The 24,488-nt window shown below is 40.9% G+C and overlaps 1 protein-coding gene across 3 annotated transcripts in view; it reads right to left on the bottom strand.

Moving 5' to 3' along the window:
• plppr4a (phospholipid phosphatase related 4a) overlaps positions 1 to 24,488 on the bottom strand; it is a 263,231-nt gene that overhangs the window by 87,010 nt on the left and 151,733 nt on the right. For all 3 annotated transcript variants that reach the window (XM_029117179.2, XM_029117181.2, XM_020044605.3), the window contains 2 exons: positions 21,892 to 22,090; positions 20,647 to 20,704 (listed from right to left, as the gene is read on the bottom strand). In XM_029117179.2, the coding sequence (XP_028973012.2) occupies positions 20,647 to 20,704; positions 21,892 to 22,090 (257 nt within the window). The remainder of the gene's footprint in view (positions 1 to 20,646; positions 20,705 to 21,891; positions 22,091 to 24,488) is intronic.

Below are 24,488 nucleotides of genomic sequence, written 5' to 3'. Positions count from 1 at the left end.
TGAGCAAGCGGTTCAATTCTGATAGCAAACAGCAAGAGTAACTGCATCCACGTTCTAGAGTAAAGCGTTCAGATCTACAACCGTTAACTCTCACTGAGGCGAGTGGATTTGTGTAGAGTGTTTGAACCCACTTTATGAAATTGGGGCCAAATTTAAACCGTTTAAGAGTTTGGATCAGATACTGCCAAGTTACCCGATCAAATGCCTTATGAGCATCAAGCGATAAGAATACTGCTTTTGCACCTGTAGACTTTGTATAGCTCATAATATTTAACGCTCTACGAAGATTATCGCCATAATATCTCTCTGGGATAAATCCGGTTTTTAATCCGGATGTATAATTTGACTAATTAATTTATTTACCCTTTTGGCAAGAATGGCAGTCAATATTTGTAAATCACTATTTAACAATGAAATAGGTTTATATGACTGACATTCGGCAGGATCTTTGCCCTCTTTGTGAATTACAACAATGGTTGCATCCCTCCACGAGGGCGCCACTGTACCGGATTGCAGCGCATAATGATCCAGATCCTTTGCCATTGTCTCTTTGTACAACGTTTGAAGATTTTTGCTTTCTTAATCTAATTGCTAACAATCTGTTAGCTCTATTGCCATGTTCATAGTATCTTTGGTTAATAAATCTTAGATTGCCTTCGATCTTATCAGCGATTAAGCTGTTGTATTCTCTTCGCACATCCTTTATTCTATTTAGAAGTTGTGGGTTTGGGGTTTGTTTATGTTGTTTCTCTAAATTTTTAATAGTGTGTTCTAATTCCTGTTGTTTAGCTACTCTCTCTCTCTTCCTGGCACTTGCGAATGAAATAATCCAACCTCTGAGATATGCTTTTGCACAATCCCATACTATGAGTGGTGATACCTCTGTAGAGTCATTTAAACTTAGATATAATTTAAGTTCTTTTGTGACAAAGGAAATACATTCTTTATCATTAAGGAGTGAGGCATTTAATTTCCGTTGTTTGGAAGCTGTTCTATGTCCTATGCTCCAAATTAGTTCTACAGGTGAATGGTACAAAATTGTCCTTGGTAATATCTTCATATCTACTATTCTATATAACTCTCCTTTGGGAGTAAACATTTTTTCTATCCTAGAATAAGATGCATGTCTATAAGAGTAAAATGTAAAATCTCTACAATTTGGAAATTTGCTTCTCCATACATCTACAAGTCCAAATTCAGAAGACTGGTATTTTAACATCTTACTTATTCAGGAAAACGAGGTAGTAGAGCTGGGTTGTCTATCCAAATGTTGTGACATAATACAATTGAAATCTCCTCCCATTAATAATATTCCAGTGCTATACTGTGTAATAACATTGAAAACTTTTTTAATAAAAGCAGGCCTGTCCTCATTTGGTACATACACATTCATAAGTGAGACATTAATGCCATCTATGGAGCCATTTACTAAAATGAATCTTCCCTCTGCGTCCTTATGAGTCTTTTCTAAGGTGAAATTTACCTGCCTATGTATTAGGATAGACACTCCTTTCTTTCTCCCTGATGGGTGAAAGGAAAAATACACTTTATCTGCCCATGATCTCTTTAATTTCTCATGTTCTGCGTCAGAGAGATGAGTTTCTTGCAAGAAAGCTATTTGACAATTAGTTTGTTTTAGCTGACGCAGAATAATTTCTCTTCATAGGACTATGAAGGCCCTTGACATTATAGCGTATAACCTTTATAGATCCCATTATTAATTACATATGTATATATAAATATATGCAGAAAAAAAGGGTAATCCTGCAGTGGGTGCACCATCCAGAAAGACAAAAACAAAAAAAACAGGAGAGAAAAAGAAAAAAACAACTGTGGCCATACAAGGTGTTATGCCTTTTAAAACCAAAATGTTAGATAATATGGTGGAGGCATTTTTCCATCCCTTTTTTTAACAGTGGCAGATCTTAGGAGAACAATGAGATCTGCAAAAATAGAACTATAGAAAATGTTCTTAGAACTCCAAAACATAGATGAGTCTAGGTATTTTAGGGGCCTGGAAAAACAGGCAGCCACATACCAAACGTATCTCAGCACGAAATAATACAATTTATATATGTGCCAGCAATAACTAGTGAAAAATTAACAAAGTGGCCGTGAATATGTATATCACACAGGCTCCCACAGAACCAACAAATCTGTCAAAGCTATTATAACAACAGCATTGTAAATAGCCTACTAGACCTTTAACTGTGCGGATGGCTTAGCCATTAGGACGTTCATAAAATATTTACTTCTGAAATAATAGTCATGGTCAGCTGAACAAAAGCAATTGTGTAAATTTAATTGTTAACGAGTAAGGGTCTGATACTTATCGCGCTGCAATCCTTTTCACGAAGTTAGGCCAGCATGTCAAGCAGCAGGTTGGGTCTGAAATAATTTTCTTTTTCACGTAGTCCATTGCCTCAGACGCATTCCGGAACTCTTTTTCTTCTCCATCATGTGAAATTCGAAATCTGGCCGGGAAAAGCAGTCCATACCGCACGCCTTGTCATCCCCGGAGAGCTCTCCTGACATCACCAAAGGCTGCTCTCGCCTTAGCAACTCTGGCTGTGTAGTCAGGAAAGATAGTGATTTGATTGGTTCTCTGGCTTTTCGTAAGATCTCCATGCAATCTCCATCATAGTGTAACTTTGCAATGATGGTGCGAGGTTTGTCTCCCGGTTTCCTTGGAACGAGACTGCGATGCGAACAGTCAATCTTCACATCTCTGTCCATTTCCAGCAACTCTCTCAGAAGTTTGGATACCGCTGCAGGTGAACTTGAACCAGGTTTCTCGGGAACTCCCGTGATGCGAATATTCCCTCTCCGCATCCGCCCTTCCATATCTTCACACTTTTCTTTCAAGTCGTCTACTTGGCTAGTAAGTTTGGTTACTGTGGTCTGAAGAGTAACCATCTCATCTGACCAGGTGGAGAGCCCTCCCTCGATGTCTTTAATGTTCTCTTTCAGTTGATCGATTTCAGAGTGCGTGGCGGCAGCACTGCTCGCGATTTCGGACCTCATCGCCTGCAATTCACTTTTTATTATGGTGAAATCTTCAGCCAATGCGTTCTTCAACTCTTGCTTTATTACAGATGATATATCTGACCTCAGAGAGGAGAGAATGTCCGCTTTTATTACCTCAAAGTCCATATTCGTATCTATAGCAGATCAACTGGAGGCACTTTGTCCCGAGGCTTCAGGCCTTGTGCTAGTAGAGCCAGAGTACTTATATTTACAACATATTTTATGTTGTTTAATATTTTTGCAGCGATTTTCGTCTGTAAAATGCTGTTGTGGGATTACAGATTCTGCAGGAGCTCTGAAAAGCACGTCCTACTCCATGTTTCGCTCAACCGGAAGCCTAAATTATGGCTTTTACTGTGATAAAGAAAATCTGAATGCTGCCAGCATAATATCCTGATGCTAAAATAACGCTAATGAAGCCACGTTTGCCCATCACTACCGCAGTATACTGCAGTATAATGAGGCATGCCCGGTCACGGATTGCCCCCTTTCGAGCAGGAATTAGATGAGCAACATCTGTAAACTGTCCTTTTCACCTACCCACACACAGACCTTCAATGGGGATGGATAAGATACTTGACTTAGTGGTAAGGTCTTTGAGCAATGTAAAGAAGTCTTTAAAATTTCTGAAATGTGATAAGGTAAAACTAATGTATTATGGTAAAACTAATCTGAATCTGTTTATTAGACTAGATCCAAAAGAGGCAGTGCAACCATCAGCTGATCAACCCAGCACACACAATGCTTGCCCTCCTGTGCATAGCACATCTTCTGCTCCCAAATCCACCTCTTCCATCCAGCACCATCACAGCTCCTACTCAACCCAGTAATTCCAACACATTTTACTTAATGAGGTACTGATTAGGTGATCAAATCTAATTTAACGAGGAAAAGTATAAAAAACACTGCTGTGGTCATCACTATCCTCTTGCAATAGGACCAGCTGGATGACAAAAACAGTGCAAGTAGTACCTCAAAGGTAATTTGAATAAAAAAAGAACTATTAAGCATGACAAAATAGTTGAAAAGAAAAGTTTTGAGTGAGGAAAAGAAGGGTTCAATCAATCAATCAAATTTATTTTTAAAGCCCTTTTTACAACAGCAGTTGTCACAAAGTGCTTTACAGAGACACCCGGCCTTAAACCCCAAGGAGCAAACAACAGTAGTGTTGAATTTCCCTAAGAAGGTCGAATTTTAGGAAGAAACCTAGAGAGGACCCAGGCTCAGAGGGGTGACCAGTCCTCTTCTGGCTGTGCCGGGTGAGATATTAAGAGTCCAATTGGAATAATAAATACATTTCTCTGGGCTAAATCCAGAGTCTATTTGATTTTAGACTAGGTCAGAAGTATGACCAGGTGGACAAGGACAGGGACAGCAACGGGCCCCCCAAACCAGGTAATCCGCAGGTGTGGACCAGGACCTCATCTCCTCCTAAAATTTAAAACTGGAGGAGACTGAGAAAAGTTAGTAGTGCATTCCTCATATCCACCAGCACAATAGGTTCAATTCAGGCTTTACTGGCAGAGGGATACAGTGAATGTCAGGTTGTCATCCTGAAAATGTCAAAGATGGCGGTTCATATGAAAAAGGTGTGGCAACAGACATTAGGGACGACAAAGCTACACACTGGCAGAGGGCGTAAACTACTGTCCACTGACCAAGATGACGGTCAACTCATTTGAATGTCACACAACAACTGTTCTACAAATAGAATAGTTCCTAGGGGCAGGGCTGAAGTCGTATACAAAAAAAGCTAGAAAAACACCTGGTCGTCTAATGGTTAAACGGAGACCTGGAGAGGCCTACAAGCCACAGTCTCGCACCCACTGTGAAATTTGGTGGAGGATCGGTGATGATCTGGAGATGTTTCAGCAAGGATGGAATCGGGCAGATTTGTCTTTGTGAAGGCTGCATGAATCAAGCCAAGTACAAGGTTATTCTTGAAGAACACCTACTTCCTTCTGCCCTGACTATGTTCCCCAATTCTGATTAAAAAAAAAATCCAGCAAGACAATGCTCCATGGCACACAGCTAGGTCAATCTAGGTGCGGATGCAGGACAACCAGATCAAGACCCTGTCATGGCCAGCCCAATCTCCAGACCTGAACCCCATTGAAAACCTCTGGAATTTGATCAAGAGGAAGATTGATGGTCACAAGCCATCAAACAAAGCCGAACTACTTGATAATTTGTGCCAGGAGTGGCATGAAGTCACCCAACAACATTGTGATAGACTGGTGTAGAGCATGCCAAGATGCATTAAAAATCAGGGTTATTCTACCAAATATTGATTTCTGAACACTTCCTAAGTTAAAACATTAGTATTTTGTTGTTGAAAAATGAATTTGAAAACAATAAATCTTTTTTTTGTTTTTTTTGACTAGTTGTTATTTTCTACAAATAAATACTCTAATGTATTTATTTGAAATTTGAGAGTAATGTTTTCAGCAGTTTATAGAATAAAACAAAACTGTTCATTTTATTCAAACACATAACTATAAATAGTAAAACCAGAGAAACTGATAATTTTGCAGAGGTCTCTTAATTCTTTTAGCTGTATATTTGAGTATCATCTGCATTGTTATGGTAGTTAATGTTGTTTTTTTTTGTAGAATTTGGCCCAGAGGTAGCATTCAGAGATTGAACAGAAGCGGTCCAAGAACAAATCCCTGGGGAATTCTGCGCATCATAGCCACCCTATTAGATTCATAGCCTATCAGGCATGATTGCCAAATTATTTCAGCTTGTATTTCTATCATCACATTCCCAATCAGTCAGCATACACTTTACATAGACTCAATTAGCATTTGGTAGCATTGTCTTTAAATTGTTTTACTTGGGTCAAATGTTGTGGGTTGCCTTTCACAAGCTTCCCACAATAAGTTGGGTGAATCTAGGACACACACACTGTACGCCATGTGTCCTAGATTCACAAAACTTGTTCCCTAAGTCCACTTCCTCACAAGGAACATATTTGCTATTGGGACTCATTAGCTCCACCTTGATGGATTTTAGGTCATTTTAAATATGTAATAAACGCTTCATAAGCTACTCCTATAGAACCAAATGTCAATGATTTACCTGACAAGATATTTGTAAGCTATGGACCAAAATCATTTATCTATGCATACCCCAGAAAGCTACAAATAAAACATGGCCACTATTGACCAATCAATCTTCAAGTGTGTGTGGTTTCACAATAAATGTATATAAAAAATCAGACACAGTTGATCATATGATATAGTCATTTGATGTACTTGTCCACAACACAATGTGACAGAATTCAGGAACCTGGGCTTATGTCACATATTACTACTTTTCAGGAAAGACGGTTTTAAGAAAAAAACATGCTCTGGGACATTTTGTATTTTTTCTTGAATATGTGAACATTAATGTGATTTGATAAGTGTAAATGCAAATACAACTTAAAACGCAAACACTTAATTTAATCAGGAATATACATGAGAGATATTGAGCATGAAAAGTAATTGAATTAAGCATGACACCATGTATGAGAGTATTTACTATCTCTGTACGAAGGACACTAGGTAGGAAATGTGATTCCCCATTACTGATTAGGGCTGTGCAATATGGACAAAATAATCATATTGCGATTTTTTGAACGAATATTGCGATTGCGATTTTATTTGCGATTTTGGTAACTGTTTTTGCTTTTTCAAACAAGCTACAGCCATACATTCTAAATGTATTCAGTGCACAAGAAGTGCATAACAAAACATTTCACAATGAAATAACATAGTATTAAGTTTAATAAACAAAACTGTAGTAAAATTGTCTTTAAAACAGACAACATAAAATAAATTAAGATTAACTAACCTCAAACTCTAGTTACAGTAATAACATACTGTACACAGTAGTACTAACTGCTTGATAAAACTGTAATAAATTGTCTTAAACAGACAACATGAAAAAAATAAAGATTAACTATCCTCAATTCCAGTCATAACAATAATTAAAAACTAACCTAAATCAAAAAAAAAAACAGATTGCTCTCTTAAAGGTTTTTTGCAAGAAAAACCAGCATGTCCACCATTTCTGGTTTTAAGCATGACCGGTGACATGTCACCACATTTCCCCCAGTACTAAACACTCTCTCTGAAGGTGAGCTGGTGGCAGGAATAAAAAGATACTTTTGTGCAACCCTGCTCATTCTTGGAAAATGTATCTGATGGAGTCTCCACCATTTCAGAGGATCTTCCTCACTGTCAATGGATGGAGAAAGCAGGTAGCTGTTTAACTCAGCGGCTATGGCTTCTTTAAGTCGCAGAGCTGCTGGCATGGCTGATGTCGTTTTGAAGAAGCTTCCTAAGGACTTCCGTGCTTTTTTGCCTTGTGGAGGTAGATCGATGTCAGGATTCTCTCTGCATGTGTTACTCACAGATTCAGATGTATCCTTCGACATACAGAACAGAAAGAAAAGATTAAAAAGCCATATGAAATAGTGTTTATCTAAGGAGATGACAGTTTCATCCAGTTTACATAAATTAACTCACCTTGTGTGAACTCATTTCCATGTCAGACATGACCCTGGCCTTAATGTTTGGAAGTTTAACCTCATCAGTGTAGCTGGTTTTGAATCTTGGATCCAAAAATGTTGCTGTATCCAGAAGCTCTTGGGTAGTTTCATCCTCATAATGTTTGTTGAGGTAGTTCAGAATTTTTAACTTTATAGTCTTTGTCAAGTCAGTATCTTCATCCTCCACTGCAAGTATCTTGGTGTTCAGCAGGTGAAGAACCGGTTTCACATACGACACACTGATGTGGTTTTCACTGGAAAGGGCATCCGTGAACTCCTGAAGTGGACCTAATGCCTTACTTACAGATTCTAGAACATCTGTGTCTTGCCATTGGGGCACTAGGTGTCTTGTTTTACGGTCAGCTGACAGGACCTGGGACAGTGCCCTCTGTTGCTCCAAAACCCTGTCTATCATTTGTTGCATTGAGCCCCATCTTGTTGGGCATGATGTTATGAGGGCATGTTGGGGAAGCTGGAGTTCTTCCTGGGCTTCGGCTAACATCTTCTTTTTTTTCCAACTGTGGGAAAAATGTCCCACTAGCTTTTTACACAAACCGTTGGCTCGGGAAATGCGAGGTTCATCTTTGATTGCATTTTCTAAAAAATTAAATATTGTAAAACATAATGAAATTGTGTATTTCATTCATTTAAATATAAAACTATTGAGTAACACTTTACAAAAAGGTGCTATTTGTTAACAACTAGTTAATACATTAGCTAAAATGAACTGACAATGAGCAATACTAATAATGTTAGTTCATGTTAATTTTAGCATTTATTAATACATTATAATCAAACGTTGTCATTGTTAACATTAGTTAATGCACCATGAACTAACATGAATAGCTGTAGTGACATGAACTAACATTAACAAGAATGAATAAATGCTGAAAAAGAAAATTGTTTATTGTTAGCTAAAATATTAGTATTTGTGGCGACATATATGCAAATTCATTCTCCGCCAGTAGGAGGCTGACATGAACTAAAGTTAACAGAGAGCGGTTTCCTTGGTAACGCTATATACAAAGCATTGCAACGCTCGGCTGCTTTATCAGGCATGTAAGTTATGGAAAAAGAAAAAGAAAATGACATCCAAAAATTTCTGATGACAATCGGTTTCCTTCAGACTTATGGTACCAACTATGGTACAAGTTGAAAATACTATTACAAAACATTATAATACGTTTTCATATTAAACATCTTTGCGCAATTTGTTTCTTAATAAAAAAGTATGCCCTACAAAGTGTCCTAATGTAAATTATACATTACTTAATGTGAAGTATAATAAATGTATAATAAAATCTAACTTACCAATTGCCAAATGCAGTCTGTGTCCGAAGCACTGCAATCGTGTCCAGTTGTTCAAAGTGACAGCCTTCACTATATTAGTTCCATTGTCTGTGGTGATAGACACTTGTTGCTCTTCACAAAGTCCCCATGATGCTAAAGCTTCTTTTAAACCTTCAGATATATTTTCTCCAGTGTGATCTTCTGGGAAGAATGCTGTTTGCAAACATCGACTTTTCATTTCAAAGTTGTCATTCATATAGTGGACCGTTAAACTCATGTATGGCTCCATCGTTCTGCTGGACCACAAATCTGTGGTCGTGGCCAGGGCCGTTTGAAGGAATTTGGGGGCCCCAAGCAAAATGGACATGGAGGCCCCCCCACACGCACCCAAAGCCTACAGGAACCACAGCATAGCCATACAGTTTAAGTTCACCCACATTTATTTATAAAAAAGGTTTACAGTGCAAAAACTGCTGTTGCCTATACTGTGCATAAATAAAAAAAGTTTACAGTGCAAATACTGATGTAATGTGCTATGTGCATAAGTTTTGAACATTTTGAACAATTGAACATTGCAAAAAAAAAAAACACCACTGTACAATAAAATCAAATATACATTAAAAAAAGTGCACAATAACTAAATCCAACATAATTTAACACACACAAACATTAAAAATTTTCAAACTGCTGTTTGCGAGCCTTGTCTTCAGCAAAGGCAATCACGATGTTCTCCATGTCCAAAGACCGGCGAACATCACGCTCAATTGACATAAGTGCCAGTCCTGTGAGCCTTTCTTGGCCCATGGTGGACCTCATGTAATTTTTTATCAGCTTCAAAGCTGAAAAGCTCCTCTCACCAGAGGCCACTGTCACAGGGAGAGTCAGGAGTAGACGCAAAGCAATGCTTAAATTACTGTACAAATAAACAGTACCAGTGAAACATGTGGGTTGTCCTGATACTGTACTTGTAACAGTGTAAAAATTGCCACACAGAATAAAGTAACTGTTCAAGATCCATTGGTAACTAATGTCATATTTGCATAAACTGTCACTACTGTATATCCTGACACTAGCACATTAAGATAAGCTATGAAAAAATCATGTTCCTCTGCCTCTTTCTGGTAAATAACGTGTAGATGGTTTACAAAGTATTTATTAAGTAAAACGATCGGTTTGCTAACAGTTAAATGACAATTAACTAAAGATTAAATAACTAACAATTTACCATCTATTAATGATGGTTATTATAAAGTGTTACCGAAAAGATATGTAAGCAATAGCATTTCCATATTTTGATATTTAGAAGGGATGCAGCTGCTTTCACAACTACCAACGCTTAAAAACTTCCCAAGCTATTGTTTGATGCACAGAATTTATCGTGTGGTTTTCCTAACCCCCATTTGGTAAATAGATTATTTTGGTAAATAGATTATCACGGTGGAATAATAGTTCATTTCATTAGCACTTTCATCAAAACCTATTACAAAACTACAGCAACGTCATGGAATTAAACAGCGATTTTGGAACAGATCTGCGTCTTCCTTATCCCGTTAAAAAACATATTACAGTATTTAACCATATTCCGTTTGTTCAAAAAAAAGTTAGACTAACTGTTCGTTACAAGCAGCATTTGCCGTCAAGCAGGTAGCTAACATAAACACATTTTTACTAGCCTACCTGCTGCAAAATTACATCATTTGCACAAGACAAGTGGAGCTATTTTATCCAGTGTAAATTATTACTTACCACTTTCTTGTTTTTTCTTATCCTCCTCTTCCTTTCTCTTCTTTCGTTTCTGGCTTCCAGAAGCATAAATCCGCTTCATGATGACTGCCGAGGTTTTGTATTTTGCCGGCAGCAGAGATCACGTGGTTGGCTGGCTGCTGTCAGCGACTAATAGTGAGAGGGGCCCCCTTGAGGGGGATCCCGATAATAACAGTGTCATTACACTTTACTGCATTGCATTGACTATCAAAGGGGCACAGTTTGTCGTTGCATTTATTCTCAACCAGTCGTTGTCTTGGGGCCCCAGGCCAGCTCGAGGCCCCAAGCAATTGCTTGGTTTGCTTGCCTTGTCGGGACGGGCCTGGTCGTGGCGAAGCATTTCACCTGCTTGAGCTCGTGTTCAACGCCCGCCTTACATTTCTCATACATTTCGGGAATAGCAAATCGTGTGAAATGAGTGCGAGATGGCAGCTGGTATCTTTTGTCAAGTGTTTGAATTAGTCTTCGGAAGCCATCTTTACTGACGATGTGCGCAGGCATCATATCTTTGCATATATGATAGGTGATTGCGTCTGTAATTTCTTTGTGCCGTTTTGATCCTTTCTCATAAGGCACGGCGCTTGCAAATGCTTGAGCAATGGATACTTGTTCAGGCTGTTCGGGCTGGCTATGATGTGTGCTTTTGTTTGTTTCGATTGACTTTGTCGACATGCATTGATCATGCAGTTTTTTATGACGCTGTTTTAAGTGTTGGAACAGATTTGTAGTATTGCTCCGTTTCGTTGGAATAATCATTTCACAAGTCTTGCAAATTACCTTGCTCTGTGACACATCCTCTCTCCTGAATCCAAAATACTCCCAAACGACTGACGTTGAATTTGTTTTTGGCACCAATTAATTTTTATTTTGACCTGCATCCATATTTTATGTTCTTTCCTCCCGCTCGCCTATTTGGTTCTCCCGCTCAGCTTCGTCGTGCGCTGAGTGAGCTCTGATTGGTTAACATCTTTCTCCCGCTCAGCTTAGCTGTGCGCTGCGTAAGTTTTGGTTGGTTAACATATTAAAATCATGCGCACAAGAACGCATTCTGTATAAAAATCTAAATAAATTAATAGATAAAATCGCAGCCTTATGCGGTTTAGAAATCGCATGTGCTTAAATCGCGATTGCGATTAATTGCACAGCCCTATTACTGATGGGTCCATAACACCCTGTCCATACCCCCTGCTAGGAACTGTGTATGTGACTGTCATAGGACTCTCTGAATAGATCCTTGGGTCATAGGTTGGAATACGCCATACAAGCGTAAATAAATGCTAAATAAAGGTTCTCCCCTGACTTCCGGTTGCATTCATTTTGTTCATGGATCACAAATGGACAGAATCTAACATACATGAATTTTCCTGCTAGACATGATTGGCTGAGATAATGAAGGGGCTGGACATGGTGACATATTGAGTTCTGATTGATCTGCCAAATCGCTGGTTATTGTCATAAGACCAAGTTGTTCAGTTGAATTGCAACCCAGGGTTTTTCAAAAGTGGACAACTGCAATTGCGTTGCTCCCCTGAATTTAACTAGCGCTATCAACAAATCTCAGTGGGAACAAGTTGTGAGATACTACTTTTTAGAGGACAATGATGCCATGACTCGGATGACAATGAAAATGAATCAGATGACAATGAGGAAATCCCTGATTTCAACTAAGGACTTTGTATGTAATGAGAGGTTATGTTTACATTGTCTTTCTGATTCTGATGCTTGATGTGGACAACCCAGGCCATCAGTACAGTAAGACTGCTAAACAGCTCAGTGGCTGTCCACCTGCACTCAAGCTATGTTTAAGGCTTGGGAAGTTTAAGGATGTTTAAGGCTTGGGAAATCTTTTTGTATCCAAATCCGGCTTTAAACTTCTCGACAACAGTATCTCGGACCTGCCTGGTGTGTTCCCTGTTCTTCATGATGCTCTCTGCGCTTTAAACGGACCTCTGAGACTATCACAGAGCAGGTGCATTTATACAGAGACTTGATTACACACAGGTGGATTCTATTTATCATCATTAGTCATTTAGGTCAACATTGGATCATTCAGAGATCCTCACTGAACTTCTGGAGAGAGTTTGCTGCACTGAAAGTAAAGAGGCTGAATAATTTTGCAAGGTTTGAAATATCCAATGAATTTCGTTCCACTTCATAATTATGTCACACTTGTTGTTGATTCTTCACAAAAAAATGATATCTTAATGTTTGAGGCCTGAAATGTGGCAAAAGGTCAATGTTCAAAGGGGCCGAATACTTTCGCAAGGCACTGTATCTGCATTTACATTGCTGCTACTGTTTATTATGCATCCTGCTGCTAAGCCACTTTACCTTTCACTACTGTTTATACCTGATTTATCAGGCGCATGTGAAAAAATGAATTTGGTTTGTTATAGTATGTGTTCATTAAAGACCAACCATACCAGTTTAGCACAAGGCCAGAGTGTCCCCATGTAGATAGCAGTGTTGCAAACTCTTGTGAGTCAAACAAGCAACTGCAGCTTCAAAAACAAGCCCAATACTGTTAAAAACAGTATGGTCAATGAATGAGCCTGCAACATACAGGTGCTGGTCATAAAATTAGAATATCATCAAAAAGTTGATTTATTTCAGTAACTCCATTCAAAAAGTGAAACTTGTATATTATATTCATTCATTACACACAGACTGATGTATTTCAAATGTTTGTCTTTAATTGTGATGATTATAACTGACAACTAATGAAAATCCCAAATTCAGTATCTCTGAAAATTATAATATTACCTAAGACCAAAAAAACTAAAATATTCACAATCCTCTCCATGGTGCGGTTATCCCTATTGCTTATACACTTTCTTCTACCACATTTTACTTCCTTTTACTTCCCTTTGCCTCTCTATTAATGTGCTTGGACACAGAGCTCTGTGAACAGCCAGCCTCTTTAGCTATGACCTTTTGTGTCTTGCCCTCCTTGTGCAAGGTGTCAATGGTCATCTTTTGGACAGCTGTCAAGTCAGTAGTCTTCCCCATGATTGTGTTGCCTACAGAACTAGACTGAGAGACCATTTAAAGGCCTTTGCAGGTGTTTTGGGTTAATTAGCTGATTAGAGTGTGGCACCAGGTGTCTTCAATATTGAACCTTTTCACAATATTAAATTTTTCTGAGATACTGAATTTGGGGTTTTCATTAGTTGTCAGTTATAATCATCAAAGTTAAAAGAAATAAACACTTGAAATATATCAGTCGGTGTGGAATGAATGTATAAATTATACACGTTTTACATTTTGAATGGAATTACTGAAATAAATCAACTTTTTGATGATTTTCAAATTTTATGACCAGCACCTGTATTAAACTGAAGCCACTCAGAGTTTAAAATCAACAAGCAAAGAATTCTTTACAAAAAATAATCAAACTTCAATAACGCGTAAATGGAGGGCAGGCACCATCCACTTATCTCTGATCACCTGCAAGCAGAATATGAGTGGAGAGATGGAAAACGAGGGGACAGGAGCACTAAGGGGAGCGTACAATACATTAGAACCATATGTATCAACTATTACTAGGCTAAATATATACAAGTAGGCTATGTTTTGCTTGTTTTTTGTTATAAACTGTAATAATAGATTCTGATTTGCAGTATCTGCACAGAGCTTTACTCTCATCACGGACCACTTGATGTACACAATCTTTGTTGTACCTTTTGCCATACTTGGACCACTTTGTTGGCGGCATCGTTTGTGGAAATGTATCTAGTGCTATGCCATCTAATGTCATGAATGATGTCTATAATATTTAATACATCTACCATAATGTTCATACTCCCCAGTCTAATCTTTCAGAAATTGCTGCTAGTTTACATTGTTATGCATATTATTGCTGTACTTGCCATAGGCCTATCTATAATTTCAATACCACCACAATATTGCTGCTAGTTTACAGTACTCTCTTAAACTGCTGCTAGTGTACATTGTTATGTATAGTGTTGCTTTATAAATTTTTTGGCTGGCTATATTTTTGCTTATATATTCTTCTTAACTCTCACTACTGTGACGGTGAGGTGACGGACAGCTCCGTCATCTCCTGCTCTTCTCGTATCCCGTTGTACATGAACTCACCCCGGACTCCTTCATTTGTCTTGTCTCCAATTGTCGCTCACACCAGGTCCCAATCAAGTCATTAGTATGTTTAAATGTTTCTCCTCTGCTCCCCTCACTTGTCTGTCATTGTTCCATGTCTACGCTTGTTTCCGTACCTGGTGAGTGGTCTGGTTTGATTCATACCTTTTGTTTCATTTATGTTTCAGTGCTCTGTGTTAATTTTCTATTAAAAATATGACATCAACCACCACTCTGCCTACGTCTGGTTCCTTTCCTCTCCACCACTACACCAAACGTGACAACTACGTAGTTCTCTGGTGCCATGTCACACTAATTTAATTGTTCAGGATGACGCTGTGTTGCTCCGTGCATTTGACAGATAAATGTTGAAACTTGTAACATCGCATGGAATTCAAACTTGGTGGTGAGTTGGATCCGATGGCGGGGGAGGAAGCTGGACAGATGTTGAGTCCGAGTGGACCATGTTCTCCACCGCCATTGTCGAAGCGGCCGCTCGTGGAACACTGGACCAGCTCTATACCCTCTACGGGGTGTTGGAGGGTTCATGGGAGTTTGCCCAACCAATCCACATGTGTTTTGTAGATTTGGAGAAGGCATTCAACTGTGTCCCTCGTGGCATCCTGTGGAGGGTGCTTCGGGAATATGGGGTCCTGGGTCCTTTGCTAAGGGCTGTCAGGTCCCTGTACGACTAAAGCAGGAGCTTGGTCCGCATTGCCGGCAGTAAGTCAGACTTGTTCCCTGTGCATGTTGGACTCCGGCAGGGCTGCCCTTTGTCGCCGGTTCTGTTCGTAATTTTTATGGACAGAATTTCTAGGCGCAGCCACGGGCCGGAGGGTGTCAGGTTTGGGGACCACACAATTTTGTCTCTGCTCTTTGCGGATGATGTTGTCGTGTTGGCCCCTTCAAGCCAGGACCTTCAGCATGCACTTGGACGGTTTGCAGTCGAGTGTGAAGCGGTGGGGATGAAAATCAGTACATCCAAATCCGAGGCCATGGTCCTCAGTCGGAAAAGGGTGGCTTGCCCACTTCAGGTTGTTGGAGAGTGCCTGCCTCAAGTGGAGGAGTTTAAGTATCTAGGGGTCTTGTTCACGAGTGAGGGAAGGATGGAACGGGAGATTGACAGACGGATCGGTGCAGCTTCTGCAGTAATGCAGTCGATGTATCAGTCTGTCGTGGTGAAGAAAGAGCTGAGCCGCAAGGCGGGGTGGCTGGGCGATCCCTTAGAGAGGGAGGAGCTCAGAGTAGAGCCGCTGCTCCTCCACATCGAGAGGGGTCAGCTGAGGTGGCTTGGGCATCTGTTTCGGATGCCTCCGTAACGCCTTCCCACCGGGAGGAGACCCCGGGGAAGACCTAGGACACGCTGGAGGGACTATGTCTCCCGGCTGGCCTGGGAATGCCTCTGTGTCCCCCTGGAAGAGCTGGAGGAAGTGTCTGGGGAGAGGAAAGTCTGGGCATCTCTGCTTAGACTGCTGCCCCCGCGACCCGGCCCCGGATAAGCGGAAGATGATAGATGGATGGACACATTAAATTAATTTGAATAGAAAATATATCAAAATGAATTGGAAATAGTCATAGAAAAAGTAAGAAATGTTATTTTAATTAAAATAATAATTGTCCTTTAAACTTTGCTTTCATCAAAGAATCCTCTATTTGCAACCTTTTCAGCCTAGGTCCAGACTGAAACAAGTCTGGACCTATACACTAGTGTTTTAATTAACACCTTTTCTTAGCCTATTCACTAGGCATATTTTTTCTGTATTTTTCCAGAAACTCCTCTCTGTGTTATGCCTTGTAGATCTTTTGTTTAGCAATTAAACTGGGTGCCTTTTTCACTATCCATTAAGCGTAATTGTTATTTTTGTTCTTTTTGTACGCTTTTATTTTTTATTTCTACAGTTGGTTACAGACTCTCTCCACCTCCATAAACTCGTATTTTGAGTGTAATTAATTTGCCAAAACAGAGAGAAAAAAAACACATTTAACAAAGTTGAAGATGAATTTGACTGACATTTTTTTCTTCTGATATTTTATAGATACTGCGATAATATTGGTACAGTGAATTATTTTGGCCACGATAATTGTGTAGTGAAAATCGTATATCATGACAGCCCTTTTTTAGACCTGGTGACTGTGCTGGCCAGTCCATAGTAGAAAGAAATCCTGCTGAATGCTTCTTCTCTAAATGGTTCTTGCATTGTCTGGCACTATGCTTTTGGTCATTGTCCTGTTCTAGGAGGATTTTTTTTTCCAATCATGTGTCATCCACAGGGTATGCCATGGCATTGCTAAATGTAGTGATAGCCTTCTTTCTTCAAGATCCCTTTAAGAGCCTTCTTTCTTCAAGAACAGACTTGATGTTTGTTTTTGCAAACTTCAGCCAGGCTTGGATGTTTTTCTTTGTATGAAAAGGCTTCCATCTAGCCACCCTACCCCATAGCCCAATCATACGAAGAATACAGGAGATTGTTGTCACATGTAGCACACAGCCAGTACTTGCCAGAAATTCCTGCAGTTCCTTTAATGTTGCTGTAGGCCTCTTGGAAGCCTCCCTGACCAGTTTTCTTCTCTATTCTATAAATTTTGGAGGGACGTCCAGTTCTTGGTAATGTCTCTGTTGTGCCATATTTTCTCCACTTGATGATGACTGTCTTCACTGTGTTCCATGGTATATCTAATGCTTTGTTACTTGGCTTGATTCATAAGTCCTTCACAAAGACAAATCTGCACGATTCCATCCTTGCTGAAGCATCCTCAGATCATCACTGATCCTCCACCAAATTTCACAGTGGGTGTGAGACACTGTGGCTTGTAGGCCTCTCCAGGTCTATGTCTAACCATTAGACGACCAGGTGTTGGGCAAAGCTGATAATTTGACTCGTCAGAGAAGATTAGCTTACTCCATTCCTCCATGGACCAATCCTTATGGTATTTTGCAAACTTCAGCCTGGCTCTTCTTTGCTTCTCATTGATGAAGGGCTTTTTTCTACCTTAGCAAGACTTCAGCCCTGCCCCTAGGAGCCTTTTTTGCCCTCTGCCAGTATGTAGCTTTGTTGTCCCCAATGTCTGTTTCCTGACCTTGTTCATATGAACCACCATCTTTGGAATTTTCAGGATGGAAGCAACCTGACACTTACTGTATCCCTCTGCCAGTAAAGCCAGAATTGAACCATTCTTTTCCTCACTCAAAGCTTTTCTTTTCAATTGTTTTGTCATGCTGAATAGTTATTTTTTTATTCAAATTACCTTTGAGGTACTACTTGCACTGTTTTTGTCATCCAGCTGGTTCTATTGCTAGAGGATAGTGATGACTACAGCAAAGGTTTTTATACTTTTCCTTGTTAAATTAGATTTGGTTCAGGTAATCACCTAATCAGTACCTCATTATGTAAAATGAGGTGGGCCTGTGTTGGAATTTAACAGACACTGGAATGGAATGGCTGCCATACATGTAGAGATGCTGATTTAAGAAAAATGTGTATTGGTCTCTTACTTTTTTCCAGAGCTGTATATATAACCTTAACTTTAGACCATGCTAGTCATGCCATTGATGTTAGTGTAGATTGTATATACAGTACTATAGAAAGTAATGTGCCATGACCCTCCTGTCATTTTATTTTGAATAAATAACTAAACATTGTCAGTTTACTTGAACTGAGGAAATACAGTTTATAATAATGTCATGATAGCATTATGACCATCCTGTGTCACTACAGAAACTGACAAAATACAGCTTGTGAAAATAACTGTCATTATACTGTAGCATTATTACCATCCTGTTTGACTTTACCTGAACTGACACCATACAGTTTATGACAACTCAAAAGAAGCATTATGACCATAATCATTGGAACCAGAAAGGCCTATCACCTAGCTGTACATGCCCTTATGCTGGTCATTAGTCACAAAGAGAATGTCAAGTCCTGCTCCTGAAATCTACTGCTAGAATCATAGTCATGAGAAATGTTGCATTAGGGAAGGTAAATATCTGACATCATGCCATGCATAATTACATTGATGTATAGCATTTATAATGAAATGTGATATAAAAATACTGTCTAATAAGAAACTGATGTTACAGAATGGTTTGTTATGTTTCGATAGACATTCGTAGGTGTCATTGCCAGTCATGAAAAAATTCAATATTTCAATGAAATATTTCAAAATATGTGTCATTACAGTGTCATGACCATGTTATGACACTACACTTCAAATTAAGTGTTACCTGAAATTGTTTTCTTTGCATTATTTGAGGTCTGAAAACAATTAATCTTTTTTTGGTTATTTTGACCAGTTGTTTCTACAAATACTCTAAATGACAATATTTTTATTTGGGATTAATGTTGTTAGTAGTTCACAGAATAAAACAAAATGGTTCATTTTACTCAAGCACATACCTATGAATAGTAAAACCAGGGAAACTGATAATTTTGCAGTAGTATCTTAATTTTTTTTAGAGCTGTATAGACTGTTTAATAAACCTGGCCTGAAATTGTGGAGGCACTTCATTTATTGATTTAAGAGATTCTTGATTAAAGAACTAAACGCAAATACCTTCTACAACAAGTAACTAAGTAACTATGAAAAGTAACGTTCCCCAACTCTGGTTGTCAGTATTGTGTCTTTTTCAGTAAACTTCCATTCCTCTGTAGCCTTCTGTAACAATTTTGCCATATGAGCACTGGTGTGACTCCCGTGCATCACCCTAGTCTGAAGTACGTAAAAGTGCATTTCCCACTTGTCAATAAAATGAGCAGTGATAGTCACATAGGACATGGTGGCCCTAGAAGTCCATGTATCGCAGTTGAGTGCAACAATCCCAGCAGTTTGAAGTGCATTCTCCACATTTGCTCTCGTCTCTGCATACAATGCTGGAATAGCTTTTTCAATTAAATATTTTCGACTAGGTATCATATCTTGGTTGAAGTGTTTGTTTTCGACCGCACTGTATACGCGAAGGTCCTTGCAAATAAACACGATGACAGATTCAGTAATACTGGTAGCCCTTGGGGATGTAAAAGGAAGCTTTGCTTCAATAGATTTGTTAATTGTAGGCCGCTGACTTCCAGTTGCTGTTTTCTCCACGACGAGATCAGGATGTTGATGAACAAGGTGGCTGTGCATGTTTGTCGTATTGCCCGTGTACTTTACTTTCACAAGACATTTCTTGCAGAATGCGTAGTCTATATCTATTTCATTTTTACCAGTGTTGTCAGTGTTGTAAAAGTCCCCCTCATTCCCCCTCTGTCCGCCATTTTTTTCCTGTAAGTTTTTTCTTCTTTTCCATAAGTTGACACTAATTTATTTGATAAGCGCCACCACTAGGATTAATGAAGTAGTGACTCAGATAAGTCAAATTGGCAGGGGGAGTCCGTTTAGAGTGCCTGCATGTTTGTAAAACTATCGATATTTGGCGCCAGTGTATCATTAACGTATTGCAAAAGGAAGTAATTCAATACATTCCTGTATCAATATTATGTCCCACCTCTAGTAACAAATGATAGCAGCAGCAGAATGAATTCACAAGTCTACAGAATCGTCTTGGCTACCAAGAAAATGCCCCCATTCTAGGCGGCGCAACACAATGCAACATGACCATGATCCAAAACACACTGCCAATGCAACCATAGTTCATCAGGGGAAAAAAGAGGAAGGCTTTAGACTGGCTTAGTCAATCTTCTTATTTAAATCTGATTACACATGGAGACTAGGAGAATCACAAGTCAGAAACTGTCAGAAATAAACAGCGATAGTCAATACTTTTGCCAAATGTTAAAATTTTAATATTATTTTCATATGTCTTGACTGTACCGCAAAAACAGCAACTATGACTTACTGTCCTGATACTTATTGAGAACAGTGTATGTGTGCATATGAGTACACACCTATGAATGTGTGTGTGTGTGCGTGATTGTAGCTGGACTACTTACAGAAGTGTAGACAGCAGCGAAGGCTGCCAGAGTGGCATGGTGTGAGGGAAAGGACTTCCTAGAATGACAGGGAAGGGAGACAGTCATTTTAATCTTCTGATAAGAGGTGAATCTACAGTGAAGGGCAGAATCCATGATTATATTGGAACAACAGTCAGTTGAATACATTTACTCCACAAATCATTGACCATAATATTAGCAGTTTCAGAACATAAGCATAGTGGGTAATTGATAACAAACCATTTATTCAATGTTTTGAAATTAGAGCCAGATATTAGGGGAAGCATGTACCCACTGTGCTGTAGCCATTATTGATCAAGTCACTTCCTTTATCAAGTGTATGTTCTAGCATACATAATTTTGCACAACTAAAAACTGTATCTTAAAGGTACTTAACATATCCTTGGAAAATAGGTACTGCAACAGAGGAACTTTCTAATTGGTTTTCTAGCAAATTAGAACATGCCCCCAACTGGGAAGCTGGACAGAACAGAAGACATTGTACACATTCAGCAAATTGATGAGTCAACAGGAACTGACAGCCTTGATTAGAGCCAAAACTTATTGCTGTTAAATGCTTGACCAAAACTCTCAGGTGCCTGGGCTGTGTGGGTGAGGGCAGGTCTGGGTGATGGCAGGTCAATCCCTGTTTTTTTAGTTCATCCGGATGAGTGGTAGGAACATCATCTCTGGTTCTGCTAGCTCTCCTATTATTTTGGTTCTTGCAAAACATAGCTAAGACTTGTACAATGTTCAGACTTAGTATTCATTAAATTAATTCACAGAGTTGGTGGACAGTGGCTTTAAGTGTCTTTGATATATAAATGTCTCTCTAATAATGTTGGCAACACACTCCTCGGGTAGGGGCTATGAAATGTGTTGTTCAGCAAGCTAGAAATAATATTAACTATATTATTAAATATTATTAATAAATCGTTTTCCCTGTACAGCTGAAATTTGACCAACATCAATGAAAAACCTCATCTGATACCTGTTTATGCTGAGAGGGGAGATTTTTACAGCCATGTAAAACCATTTTTTAACAACCGTATAGTTAGTCCTGAGGGAAATGCATATATCAAATCTTAGCATTTCTAAAATATATTTTCAAAACAATCTGGTTCGCTTACATTTTTATCTACAATAAATCATCTCAGAAATGGAATGCATATCTTCCCCAGCCAATGCATAATCTTCTTATTAATGACCTTATAGGCCAAAATTATCATAGAACAGTACTCTGACCTGCCAGCATTGATGATGGCTGGATCTACTCCTCCAGAACAGATGTCCTCTATAATGAAAGAGCTGTCGTCGCAGGTCATGTTGAGTGTGGTGTAGTTGGGTTTACACACAGTCAGGAAATAGGGGGCATGGTAACCTGTTGAAAGCTGGATGATATCAGTGATAAGAGCAGTGATGCACAGGCCAAATACGTGGACCCCTGGTAGAAAGAGGGAGAGGGGGATGGAAAGATAACGGGAGAGAAAGAAGAACTTAGTTGGTGCCTATAATTAAAAACATACTGTTAGGTCTGGAAATATTTGGACACTGACACAATTTGGCTCTGTACGCCACCACAATGGATTTGAAACAAAACAACCGAGATCCAGTTGAAGTGCAGACCATACCATACCATACCATCTTCTTCCGCTTATCCGGGGCCGGGTCGCGGGGGCAGCAGTCTAAGCAGGGATGCCCAGACTTCCCTCTCCCCAGACACTTCCTCTAGCTCTTCCCGGGGGGACACCAGGCGTTCCCAGGCCAGCCGGGAGACATAGTCCCTCCAGCGTGTCCTAGGTCTTCCCCGGGGTCTCCTCCCGGTGGGACGGGACCGGAACACCTTCCCAGGAAGGCGTTCCGGAGGCATCCGAAAAACATGCCCAAGCCACCTCAGCTGACCCCTCTCGATGTGGAGGAGCAGCGGCTCTACTCTGAGCTCCTCCCGGGTGACCGAGCTTCTCACCCTATCTCTAAGGGATCACCCGGCCACCCTGCGGAGAAAGCTCATTTCGGCCGCCTGTATCCGGAATCTTGTCCTTTCGGTCATGACCCAAAGCTCATGACCATAGGTGAGAGTAGGAACGTAGATTGACTGGTAAATCGAGAGCTTCGCCTTGCGGCTCAGCTCTTTCTTCACCACGACAGACTGATACATCGACTGCATTACTGCAGAAGCTGCACCGATCCGTCTGTCAATCTCCCGTTCCATCCTTCCCTCACTCGTGAACAAGACCCCTAGATACTTAAACTCCTCCACTTGAGGCAGGCACTCTCCACCAACCTGAAGTGGGCAAGCCACCCTTTTCCGACTGAGGACCATGGCCTCGGATTTGGAGGTACTGATTTTCATCCCCACCGCTTCACACTCGGCTGCAAACCGTCCCAGCGCATGCTGAAGGTCCTGGTTAGAAGGGGCCAACACGACAACATCATCTGCAAAGAGCAGAGACGATCCAGTGTGGGTCCAGTGTTCCACGGCCCGGATGAAAACCACACTGTTCATCCTGAATCCGAGGTTCTACTATCGGCCTTATTCTCCTCTCCAGAACCCTGGCATAGACTTTCCCGGGGAGGCTGAGAAGTGTGATCCCCCTATAGTTGGAACACACCCTCCGGTCCCCCTTCTTAAAAAGAGGGACCACCACCCCGGTCTGCCATCCCAGAGGCACTGTCCCCGACCGCCACGCGATGTTGCACAGGCGTGTCAGCCAAGACAGCCCCACAACATCCAGAGACTTGAGGTACTCAGGGCGGATCTCATCCACCCCCGGTGCCTTGCCACCGAGGAGTTTCTTGACCACCTCAGTGACTTCAGCCCGGGTGATGGACGAGTCCACCTCTGAGCCCTCATCCTCTGTTTCCTCAATGGAAGAAGTGACAGCGGGATTGAGGAGATCCTCGAAGTACTCCTTCCACCGCCCGACGACATCCTCAGTTGAGGTCAACAGCTGCCCACCTCTACTGTAAACAGCGTTGGTAGGGCACTGTTTCTCTCTCCTTAGGCGCCGGATGGTTTGCCAGAATCTCTTCGAGGCCAGCCGATAGTCCTTCTCCATGGCCTCACCGAACTCCTCCCAGGCCCGAGTTTTTGCCTCCACAACCACCCGGGCTGCAGCCCGCTTGGCCTGTCGGTACCCGTCAGCTGCGTCAGGAGTCCCACAAGCCAACCAGGCCTGATAGGACTCCTTCTTCAGCTTGATGGCATCCCTTACTTCCGGTGTCCACCACCGGGTTCGGGGATTGCCGCCTCGACAGGCGCCGGAGACCTTACGGCCACAGCTCCGAGCGGCCGCTTCGACAATGGCGGTGGAGAACATGGTCCACTCGGACTCAATATCTCCAGCCTCCCTCGGGATCCAGTCGAAGCTCTGCCGGAGGTGGGAGTTAAAGATCTCTCTGACAGGAGACTCGGCCAGACCTTCCCAGCAGACCCTTACAGTACGCTTGGGCCTGCCGAGTCTGTCCAGCTTCCTCCCCCGCCATCGGATCCAACTCACCACCAGGTGGTGATCAGTTGACAGCTCCGCCCCTCTCTTCACCCGAGTGTCCAAGACATACGACCGCAGGTCAGATGAGACGACAACAAAGTCGATCATCGACCTGCAGCCTAGGGTGTCCTGGTGCCACGTGCACTGATGGACACCCTTATGCTTGAACATGGTGTTCGTTATGGACAAACTGTGACTAGCACAGAAGTCCAATAACTGAACACCACTCGGGTTCAGATCAGGGGGGCCGTTCCTCCCAATCACACCCCTCCAGGTGTCACAGTCGCTGCCCACGTGGGCGTTGAAGTCCCCCAATAGAACGATAGAGTCCCCAGTCGGAGCACTTTCCAG

This window comes from Esox lucius, chromosome 3, assembly GCF_011004845.1.
Source record: "Esox lucius isolate fEsoLuc1 chromosome 3, fEsoLuc1.pri, whole genome shotgun sequence".
NCBI lineage: Eukaryota > Metazoa > Chordata > Actinopteri > Esociformes > Esocidae > Esox > Esox lucius.
The sequence above is the reverse complement of the archived record's forward strand: the minus strand, read 5'-3'. Positions and strand labels throughout refer to the sequence as shown.